The sequence below is a fragment of the Hakea prostrata genome, chromosome 1 (genome assembly GCF_041222555.1).
Source record: "Hakea prostrata isolate BN-2017 chromosome 1, UWA_Hpros_2, whole genome shotgun sequence".
NCBI classification, from domain to species: Eukaryota; Viridiplantae; Streptophyta; class Magnoliopsida; order Proteales; family Proteaceae; genus Hakea; species Hakea prostrata.
This window is the reverse complement of record NC_142600.1, coordinates 74181548-74193799: the sequence shown is the minus strand read 5'-3', so window position 1 is coordinate 74193799 and position 12252 is coordinate 74181548. Positions and strand designations below refer to the sequence as shown.

The window sequence follows — 12252 nt, the reverse complement described above, 5'->3', positions numbered from 1 at the left end:
GAGAGGGGAGTGCGTGTGCAGTTTTGGGTCAACTCATGTCAAGGGACCTTTTCTGCATTTACTTTTAAAATATAACATGCTCTATTTAGCATTTCCTGTATGTATGAATGTGATGGCTTGATTTTTCTTCTTGTCATATTTTCACTCAACCATTAAATTTTGTACATGTGTTTTTCATTTTCAGAACGAGTGAATTTGAGCAAGTACATTAGGCATGTGATAATTTAAGCCGGAGGGAAATGCTTTTCATTTGATGCTAAAAATTAAAGGATTTGAAAGGATCAGCATTGATAGTAATTTATGTGTTTGGACAAAATGCCGAGTTTCATCTACCTATCGATGGCATCTTTTAGGTTGGAATTCTATATTTAGATTAGTATTAGTAGTAATTTATGTGTTAGGACAAAATGAACATACCTTGTCTAAAGGGATTGATATCATATTATTTTGTGATTTTAATAGTATTTTTTAATTTATTTTTATTTTTATTTTTGGGATGGGTAGAAAACTCATTACCAAAGGAAAGTGAAGGTATGCTATTCGTCCAAAAAAAATATAGCAATTGCTTTAAATATTGAACTTCCAAAGAAAAATTTTGAATATTTTGCTCGACAAACAAATTAGACAACAAGCTCCATTAATGATTGGACACGGTACATAAAACTTCCATGGCCAAATAGGCTAACGTAATTAAAGAAATAAAAAACAATTGACAAAGAAATGGTAAACCTAATGGAAATCCAAGACTAGCATTTTCCAACTTTGAGCATGTGTTAGGAAGTAGATTGCATTATGTCTGGTAGTCCATATGCGTTGAATTCATAGACTGTCTTGGTAATCTCCAAGATCTCATCTGACTCCATCAGTGAAGCAAGAGCATCCAAAACTTAGTCATTTCCACCTAACCTTCACCTTCTCTAGGAAAACTGAAAGGATAATTCCGTGTTCACCAGAATCTAGCCAATGTAGAGCTTGTAAACTTTAACTGATAGATAAAACAGCTTTGAATGAATAGAATGCTGATAGTACCCACTTCCACCTCTAAGTAGCTGCTTGATCGGGAGTACCTAAAATTTTGGGGTCAGTAGTTAGCCACTAACAAGATCCAAATGCCAAATAGGAGCAGCAAATATTTTCAATGAAGTACAAATTTCAACCATTGTTACTATTATTTCTTCTCACAACTAATTGCATTCTTCACCAATAATGCATACCTGGAGCCTCAGGTAAGGTGTTGTGGCAAGTTTTATCACAAGGGTAGGGGCAGTCAATCTCTTTTGTGGCATTCCTCTCAAAATACCAGTCACCAACTGCCGCTGCAATTGACTGCATAAAAAAGTTAAATTGATCCTTAAAATGAAAGTTGCCCAGGCTGAAAAAAATGAAATGCACTTTTATAAAGTTTTGCATAATTTCGGATAGAATCTCATGCACAGATACATGAGAGAAAAATAGTAGTATGGACATTGTTTTTTGCACCCCGGCTTAGAAGTTTTAAGATGGAAAAAGATTTTTGTTTTTTGCACCCCGGCTTAGAAGTTTTAAGATGGAAAAAGATTTTCCAAATACCTTATTGTTCACTCTGGGAGAGTTGGGTTCAAGCCATGTATCTTGTGATTCAGACTGACAATGAGCAAAACATGAATTTATGAATAATCCGCCTTTTTTTGAATTATCAGTGAAGGATTTCAAAGCTGCAAGCATTTGGTCTCTAAAACCTGCAGGGTGGAAATTTAAAAATTAAAGATACAACAGCTCAAACAAAAAACTAATTAATTTTAGCTATCACTCAAAAAGGAAAATGGTGCTTCTTTTTGGGGGAAGGGTAGGGGACGTGAGGAGGAAGCCCACAACTGAATGAACAAAAGAAGTCATTGAAGCCTGAAGGAACAAATAACTACAATATTATTAGGTGAAGGAACAACCTTGCACGGTGGTTATCTGACTTGGAGAGCATGCAGCAGGGTCCTGCCTGCATTTAGTCCATTCTCCCTTTGAATCAGCAGAAGGTGGCACAAATATGTGATGAAACTGCAAGCATGAAACTCTGACAGTTAAAAATAGGCACAGCTTCTAGACATTACCTAAAGTTCAACCTAAAAAAAGCTGGAATTATTACCTGAAATACATCATATGCTGAATTTAAGATAAAGAATGGCGTTTTTATGGATGCCAATGCATATTGAGGGAAGAAACACTGCACAAGAACTTGTAATCTTTAGAACCATAAGTGAGAGGAAAAAAAGTTGATCAAACCATTTTTCAGCTAAGGTCCCATATTAACTCAGAATTTTACTCCAGTAAACAGAACTCTGTGGTCACATCCATCCTCTATCAAAGGAAAGAAGAGAAGGGGAACGGGGGTGGGAAGAATAACTAGGATTCTTACAAGATTCGGAGGAGATTGAGAACTAGTGCAATTCTTGTCCAGATTTTTTTCTACACCCTGCAACATTAAGTTCTGATTTGTAAAACAGCAACACAACCTTGGACAAAATAAGTGAAACAGGTTATACATGAAGGGAAAAATTCATAGAAACATAAAATGAAGCCATTCTAACATCTAAAAACCCCGATTCCCATATCAAGGAATTCACCCCATATTACACCATCTCAATCAACTGTCATAAGAAATGGTGAAATGAGGGAGTAGTAAGCTTTTACTACTACACATAATTGTCAAAGTTCAACAGTCATAACAAATGGTGCAACGATGAACTGCATAGCTAGAATTTCATTAAGTATATTACTAGGAGAACTACTGGGGTGGAGGTGTACCTGAAGTGCAACAAGTTTCTCGAAGAAGGGCCTCTGATGGTAGCTCGAAGTTATATCTTTTCTGTAAGAGAAAATAGCAAAACCATGATGGTTTGATCAGAACTAAGGCCACATAAAATTAAAGGCCTTTTCTTAATGAAAAGACAATGCAAGTAATATCTATGTAGTGCTAAAGTTTATCAATGGAGAGAATTACGCATCAAGGAAAAATCCAGCATCACTTAAGCATTTAGCAGTGGCAGTCTTCGGTAGGGACTGGGCGAAGTCATCACAGTGCAAAAATACTGCCAGACCCCCTGCAGAGCAACCTGATAGCAAAGCCTAGAAAGAAATGCACACACACATGAGCATGTGAAGCATAGAACCATCAATATGTTTAGCTAAAAAATAAAACTGGCATGAATCAAAGAGGCAATCATCAGGTGTACCTTTTCTGCTTTATTCATGCCTTGAGAAAGAAGATCTTGAATCATGGCCTTCCAAATCCTTTGTCCTCTAAAGTAAACTGAACCTGTCTGTTCACATTGCACATGTAGAACCATCTTAGAAAACCATCTTGTACATTCCTTGTTTCCCTCTACTATCTCATTATCAAAAATTTCTCTAGTGAGGAACTATTTAATATTAATAAACTGTGAAGGCCCATGTATGCAATACAGCCATGATTTGGTTTCTTCTCCCCCTCTTCTTCCCTTTTAAGATTTGTATTATTAGGAAATGTTTGAATAATCTGGAGCAAGGACAGTCTCTTTGTGATTGAAAAAATATTGTATACACCAAAAAGTAATGTTTGTCTTACATAATCAATAAAAGCTCTGAAAAGGAAAAGTACCATCTTCCCAAAATATTCAAAGCTGTAGAATGCAGAAATTTAGGTAGTTTAATCTCCCCTGCTGTTCATTGGTGTTTATGAGGGTTATGAACATTAGGATGAACTCAAGGCCAAAGGGATGCTTTTATTTTTGTCAGTGTGTTTGCAAGGAATTTGTGGGTTTCTATACAGGCTATGAAGTCAATATTCTACACTTTTTCCCAGGCTGATACTGCTTTTATTGGGTGGACAAGCAGTTCATGTTCTTTGTGTGTTTATTATTTCTCTGGAACTAATAGTTTTTGACATCACAAGGGGAGTGTAAGCTCTTTAGAATTTGTCAGTATAATGTCTCAGCAAATCCCATTAAAAATTACTAATTAAGGTAGTTACCTGTATACCAGTAACAAGCATAAGTTTCTATTTTTCTAGCAGAACGTGAAATCAAAAGATTACTGCTTGTTTTTAATAATAATCTCAACCTTAAAAAGAATAAATTTTGGTCAAAATGTTTAAACAACCCTTTTGAGGGTGTGAGATTTATAGATATCAAGGACCAAAAATGTGATGATATTCCCCCATTAACTGTTCTAAGATCTTAGGGGAACTTGGTAACTTGAAAGAAATATCAGTTGAGTTTTCAAAAACATACTCCATTTCCAGACTGCACGTCACCAGTAAAAGATGCTCCATCACAGTACCGAAGCTTCACCCGATTCCAATTGTAGAAATCTGACATTTCAAGAGTAAAAACAAAAAGGCACCATACAAGTCCAGTCAAACCAATTTCAAAACTACTTTGTGATGTTAAATGAGTTTTAACACCGAAGGAACTCTTAGCAATTAAGGAATAGCAAATATAGGCCAAAAGATACTATGGACAAGCCCAAACAAGAGTTGTCTGAAGAAGCCATTTCTTCCAGTCTAATGTCTCTACACCAAATGATCGTCCCATCACGGACATCATCATGAGGAAAAGCTGAAGAAAGAAAGAACACATTCCATACCAGGATTTCGTTCCTTATTGTTGCTCAGGATTCCAGAGAAAATCGCCATCTGATTCATGAATTTTGTAGATCCTCGTCGAGTTTTCGCTCTCTCTACGCATGATTTTAGATCATTGCACCATCCACCTCCCTACTTAGCAGACCGAGCCATTGATCAGTAGAATTATTAAGAAATATTTGTGCATAATTAGATGCTAACGATATTAAGCAGATGCAGATTGACATGAACCCCACTTTTAACTCCTAAAAAAACAATTGAGAAAAAAGAAAGAAAAAAAAAGAGAATTCTTTTACTGTAAAGTGAGACACCTTGTTATTTTCTCTATCCCTTTTAATGTTTTTATTTAACTGTAACTTTCAATCAAAAATTATATTCATCTTTTTTTTACCTCAAATGATAAAAGCCAGTTATTTGCTCCAGACCCAGACCCTGGGTGGAAATGATAAGCAGGCAAGCTTCCATCCAAGCAAACTGGAGAATCAGTAGCAGGAACAATTAATCATTATAAGTGTATAACAATTTAGCAAGGATATTAACCAAAAATACTATATGATTTTTAAATTGAAAAACAAACTTGCCTGCCCCTTTAGCTATTGCATCTTTAACCATGGTCATTTTTACTGCAAGCCGGTCTTGTGAATATATACCCTGAGCCCATAACAGCCAAAGAAAGCCAATTGCAAAGAACTCCATTGAAATGAAATGAAATTTGTCCTAGGCACCAAAACAATCCAATAGCAGATTGTCCTTTTTCTTCTTCCACTTCTTCTCTGGATGATGGATGGGGAGAAACTATATTAAATAGATGAAAAGGCAAAAAAGTTCTAGTGAAGATTAATGCTCCCAAACAACCAGATGATTGTGCTAAAGGCTTAAATTTGATAGGAACTCATTAAGCAAACCATTAAAAAAAGCTGTTTCCTTAAATTGTTCGGTGATTTTCAAATAAATTAGACAGCATAAATTCCATGCTGTCATGGTCAATAATAAGAACAATAAAAGAAAGATATCAATTTACAATAGAGAAACGAATCAAGATAAACTAGGAATGAAATAAAATGGGAGAAGGAAGGAGACCAAGTGGGACAGCTGGAGATAAGGATGGAAAAACTTAAACAACCTTTCACGCATAATATGGAAAATAAACCTAAAAAGTGCTAATCAATAAAAAGTCATTCTCCAATCTTCATTCACTTCCGAAAATAAATCTTCAAGTTTCTTATTTCTCTTGGCTATGGTTCATTCAGCGCCAATGCTATATTCCTATCTCGTCTATCTTAAAGAGCTATCTTACAACGTAAAACAGTTATGAAGTAATGAGATCCAGAGTTTACAAGCTAGACGAAGGACAACTCAACTGTCAAAATCTCGAGAATAACACATCAAAACCAGACAACGAAATCAAATATTCAGTTCTACAAGACTAAGAATTTCATCTGTGAGCAGCTACGATAAGAAACGAAGAGGAAAGAGATTTGAAAATTTGAAGTACTAGTCAACACCAAAACCTGAAATTCTGAAAATGAAAATTCCACTTCGCAAAGCTGAACTCAATAAAGATATACCTGGCTGTCAATCTCAGAGCAAATCCAGAACGAAAGACCTGAATTTCCTTCGCTGTTGAAGCAGCTTTTATACTCTCCAGGCTTAACATTCTTAACCAACCAATTCCGAATCACAAGAGAGTAGTTGGTGTGTCCGTTCGCATCCTGCGACGACCCCATTTACGTGGAGTGAAGAAAAACTTGAAACCAAGCAATATTACCTGGCCTTGCTATTATGAAGGAAGTCGATTGGAAATTAGAATTTCGAGTGTAGTGCGAATCGTTCTGAGTTTATTAAATCCTAGAGGCCCCGAGTAGTTTTCTTAGGAAAAAATAAAAAGAAAGAAGAGATCTTGGTCCGAGTCACAATGATCCACCCAAGAAGTGAAAGGAACGGAATATCTGCTTCAGTTTCCGCATTAAATGCGCTGGACTGTCATGCCGAATTGTGGACCATTTAATCTAAAATCTTGAAAATTTTTGACCGAGATTTCGATCCAACGACTATAGTTGTTTCGCATGATAGTCCTACGCATTTAATGTGCAGGCCTAAAGCAAAGTCGTAAAGCATATTGTACAAGTTTCAGTTTGATACTTTTCTTGTTAGGGTAGAGATGTAGAGTCTGGATCATCTCCTCCTAAATTATGTGCTTCAACCATAAAATTGGAGTGAGGTCCATATAAGACTCAGTGGAGTCCCGCTATTGATTATTTTTGTTAAATTCACATGTAAGCTCTTAACCTATTGGGTGGTGAAAAAATTCAGGAAATCACATAGATCTCCGCTTCTCTCCTAATAAGGAGGTGATCCAACTCAAAGATGTCTGCTCCCCTCTTACATTTTCACCTTATATTAAGAATGTGGCTCATCTGTAAATACTGATATTATGAATCAAATATGGGACCCTTAGTAACTCTCTTGTGACCTTTCCTTCTAATACATGTTAGAGAGGTGAGAGGAGAGCAGAGATCTCTATCCGGTAGAAGATCTGAATCCAAACAGCTACCCTTGGTGCAATAGATTCAGACTTGTTGTCATCGTTAATACTATAGTTGGGTATATGGGAAATAAGGAAAAGAAGGTTTCTTATGACTCTTAGGTTGTGTTTCGCATGGTTTTTCTTTTGATTTTACCCAAAAATTTGTTTGACTGTGTTTGGTACCGTTCATGGGACATGTTTTTGTTTAAAAATGACTAAAAGAAAAAAAAAAAAAGAAAAAAAAAAAACTGAAATTAGGTATAGACCTATTTTTAAGTTTTGGTTTTCAACTCTTTTTGCGGAGGACTTAAAACTCACGGTGGATCAAATTGTAAATCTCTAGATTTTTATAAGATTACTTCTTTGCATGAAAAGGGCAAGCAACCAACACCCAAATTTGATCGATGAAATTCTTAGGTTGTGTTTGGTTTCCCTGGAATCAGCTTCAGAATGATGTTTCTAAAGAATCATGGGTTTGTTTTGTAGTATCAAATTAATAAAAAAAAAAATTGTTTGGTTCTCATAATTCTACCGGTGGCATATGTGATTCCAAGCTGCCTTCTACCAAAAATCTTGGGAAGTGGTAGGGCAAGCAGTCACTAGGATGGTGAAAGATGCTTTTGAAGGAAAAATAAATGCCAAATTGAATGAAACATATCTAGCCCTCATCCCTAAAGTGGACAAACCTGAGTTAATTTCTCAATTGAGGCCAATTTCTCTGTGTAATGTGAGCATGAAAATAATTACTAAGGTTATTACTGCTAGATTAAAAGAGTATATGTTAGGCCTCGTATCTCCAAATCAGGTCAGCTTCATTCCGGGAGATATATACAGGAAAATATCATTACTGCACAAGAAATATTTCATACTATGCGCAAGAAGTCCAACAAACAACTCACTATGGCCATCAAGATTGATCTTGAGAAAGCTTATGATCGGATTAGGTAGAGCTTCATACAAGAAACCCTCACACTGGCCAATCTTCCGAGTAGTTTGATTGATGTGATTATTAAGTGTATAACCACAACACAGCTGGGTGTTCTTTGGAATGGGGAAGATACAACTTTTTTCCAACCCACTAGGGGCATTCGGCAAGGAGATCTTTTGTCACCCTATATTTTTGTGATGTGCATAGAAAGGTTATCACATTGTATACAGGATGTTGTAAGTGATGGGCGATGGAAACCTATCAAAATTGGGAGGACCGGGCCATGCATTTCTCATTTAATGTTTGCAGATGATGTACTTCTTTTTGCCGAAGCTACGATTAAACAGGTAGCAACAATCAATGATTGTCTCAACAATTTTTGTATGGCTTCTGGTAGCAAGGTCAGTACTTCGAAAACCAGAATTTTCTTTTCTAGAAATGTCAGTTGCAATCAAGCTAGAGACATCACCCATGTCAGCAAGTTCACTGAAACAAAAGAAATTGGTAAATATCTAGGAACCCAAATTTGGAATGGACGGGTTAAGAAAGAAAATTACTACCATATCTTAGCTAAAGTGAAGAGTAGACTGTCGAATTGGAAGGTTAATTCACTTTCTTTGGCTGGCAGAATAACCCTTGCTAAATCAGTTATTATGGCTATTCCAGTTTACTCTATGCAATCAGGACCCTTACCAAAAGGAATACTTCAAGATGCTGAAAAATCAGCTAGAGGTTTTTTATGGGGTGATATTCAAAACAAAAGGCGATCTCATCTCATTAGGTGGGATATTATCTGCAAACTAAAAGAGATAGGTGGATTGGGCTTTAGAAATCTCACTAAGGGTGAATGAAGCTTTCCAGCTGAAGCTTGTTTGGGGGTTCTTAAATTATAATACTATCTGGAAATCAATTTTGTAGGCAAAATATGGAAGCGTTTGAAGAAAAGAGAGATTCAAAGCTAGTCCGAGTGACTCTCCCATCTGGAAAGCAATTTGTATCGTAGCTCCCAAAGTGCTGAGCAACAGCAAAGTTGATGTTGGCGATGGAACTTCAGCTTTTTTCTGGAAAGATAATTGGCTGGAGGTGGGGCTGAACCTTAAGTCAAAAGCTATATATGATATACCCAGTGGAATGAGTAAGGAAAAAATATCATCATATGTGGATGGAAATGGAGGTTGGAGAAAGGAAAAATTCAAAAATATATTACCTTTTGACTGTTGCATTAAAATTGAAGCATGCCCACCGCTAAGTACAAGCGGATGAAAGGATGTATGGCTATGGAATCCATCACATAATGGATGTTTTACAATAAAATCTGCATATGAAGTGTTACAAGATTCCAATAGTCTTGGTGTGGACATTTCTTTTGATAACAGGTATTGGGAGGCCATTTGGAAGTTAAAGGTGCCGCAAAGAATCTCTTGTTTCATGTGGGTTCTAAGTCTGAACAGGCTGCTAACTAATGATAGGAAGTGGAAAATGGGACTCATGAACCATTCATTCTGTAACTTATATCTTCATGAAGCCGAAACTAGTTTACATGTATTTAGAGATTGCCAATATGCAAGTGGAGTATGGAAACGATTAATCCCAATGAATCAACAAGGACATTTCTTCAATTGTGATCGTAGTGATTGGCTTTACCTAAACATATGTGGAAATCTATCATAACAACAGAAAGGATGGTCAGTCAATTTGGCCATCACACTATATCTACTGTGGGGTTGGAGAAATCGTGATACTCATGAAGAAGACTTCACTCGACCAGGGGGAGGGGTGGAAATGATAAAAGAATACTACTCACATGTGAAGGCAGCTTGGACCCAGGAAAATAATCCACAATCATTATCACGAAGTGTTAGAAGAAAGGCAAAGTGGAAAAGACCAACGGAAGGGTGGCTAAAATTGCCATAGGTAGCATGAAATTACTTCTTCTTTTCCCCCCTCTCTTGGGATATATAATTCATCTAGCTAGCTTAGGGCTTATACATATCTCAACTGCATCCTCAATATAGCTTTTATAACTTCACTAAGGAGAATCAAAGCCATGATCTCTTCACTAAGTCTTCTCCTTTTTAAAATTTTTAGGTAGGGGATTGGGGGCTATTACATTTATTAAAAAAAAAAAAAAACATAAAACATAAAACATTTGAACCTATGACCTCTTCACTAAGAGATGCAAGTCATTACCAACAAAACAGCCCTTCGATGGTACTCTTCTGTGTTTGTTATTACATGAATATCTATTGCATGGTTCTCAGATCACGAAAGGTGGCTTTTTATTTTATTTTATTTTTATTTTTATCCTTTTTATATTCATAAAAGAGAATGACATTTTCCATGTAAGGTTTTATGCAAAATTTAGTTTTGGCCCTAGAAGCTCAATATCTCCCCTTGTCCTAGTTGTTGAGATTTATGATACACAAGAAAGTAATATTTATTTGTGTATGCTTTGGGTTATGTTGACTTGTTTTTTTTATTTTGATATGAGTGGCAGTTTAGGGGTTGTATGGCAACGTTCTTGTTTATTGTGTTATTTTTTTGCATTTTTTTTAACACCAATAACCAAATCATGTATGTATAATCCGCTCAGTTTCTCGTGCATGTGTGTCCTTTCTTTTTCCATTTGTGAAACCAATCGACACTTTTGCACAATTTTGAGCATAATTTGATAAATTGGTGTTTCTTTTTTCACACGCACACAAAACAAAAAACCCTTTTTCTTGAAAAGGCATTGGGAGGTATTCTTGTATTTTTCATATTATTTTTTTTTTACATAAACATTTTTTTTTTCCCTATATAAGTAACCATTCATTGTTTCAGCACCTATAAATATTAAGAAAAGCTATTTCTCACCTAAAATCAGGGAAATTGAACAAAATTTCATACAACCCCTCATTCTCCTACGTTGTAAAGTGCAAGGATTGGCTTATGGTATGTTTTTGGACGAGGTTTTCCCTATCATTATGAATGGCTTGGTGCCTTCAGATTTTTTGGGTGGAGTATGATGTGTTATGCATCAAAAGAGGCTTATGTCATATACTTCTTCTAGTATTGACATTTATAAAATTTGATGTACTAAAAAAATGTGCTTGATCTTCTTCGGGCTCCAAAAAAGTTGTTTTAAGGCCCTTAATATTTTGGTATCTGTTTATTTTTGCAGGACTTTTGCACATGAGTTGAAAAATTAGTTTAATTATCTAGAGTGCATGTGAAATATTCTAAAAGAATGTTTTTGACATTTTTTGTTGTTCTTTCGAGAACATAAGAATGTGTGATTGTATTTGATAAAATAGTTCATTCTTTTATTCTTTAAAAACATACCAGTAGATGTGGTCTCAATAATCCCTTTGTAAGAACATGTTAGAAATGAAAAACAAGAAATGTTCCAGATACTTGAGAATTAGAGTTTCTCTTCACGCTGAAAGCAACATCTCATGAGGTTTCCCAAACTTGCTACTTTGGTATTTCAATACCTCTTGTGTTTCATCTTCTCGAGTTGAATATTATTCTATATTTTTTCATTTTTTAATCATTTTAAGAATCATTATGTTGTGCAAATGTGGTTTCATTTACGTTTGTTGGTTAGCAATTGTAGTAGGAATGCTATCTCTCTTTACGTTAGTGATGTTTTCAAGAATCAACATGTTAGGGTATTGAATCTCAAACGTCTTCCTCAAACTTCTCATCCTTAAATCAAACATTTCATAATGCAAAGGCATTTTAGGGCTTCATCTTGATAGTGTTTCTCTCCAACGTCTCACAAGTTTGAGGTCCTGTAGTCGCTCACTTTATTTGTCAATCTTTTCCTGGGTCACATTTCACTAAAAGGCATTGTATTCATGCTTTGAAACTTCTTATGATTCCTTCTTAATTGCACTAACAAACTCACTATCTTCAAAACAAGGGCGGAGCCAAGATTTAACATCAAAAGGGATCAAGTACTAATATTTCACAAAAAGGGGCTAAGGAGAGATGTTCAAAGAAAATGAGGGAGGCCATGAGCCCTTTTGGCCTTGGTACCTTGCCCCTGCTTCAAAGTGAAAGGTTCCACTTAAACATCATGGCTTGTTGACATGATTTAATCATATCTCAAGGTAGCAATAGGAAAATATGGCATAATGTAAAACCTTGTGATTTATGTACTTGTACCATCTAATCAATAGAACAAATATTTTTCTTCTACCCCCAACAAAAAAAAAA

General features: G+C 35.7%; 1 protein-coding gene across 1 annotated transcript; it reads right to left on the bottom strand.

Moving 5' to 3' along the window:
• Nucleotides 1-644: 644 nt before the first annotated feature.
• On the bottom strand, nt 645-5093 carry LOC149029998 (pectin acetylesterase 9-like; the record flags this gene model as incomplete). The annotated part of the gene is made up of 12 exons (XM_089144301.1): nt 645-1067; nt 1215-1326; nt 1570-1718; nt 1926-2031; nt 2120-2197; nt 2390-2446; nt 2779-2839; nt 2975-3099; nt 3207-3293; nt 4242-4321; nt 4597-4726; nt 4986-5093. Coding segments are annotated over 12 exons (1119 nt in total), but the record flags the coding sequence as incomplete, so codon positions are not given.
• Nucleotides 5094-12252: the final 7159 nt, after the last annotated feature.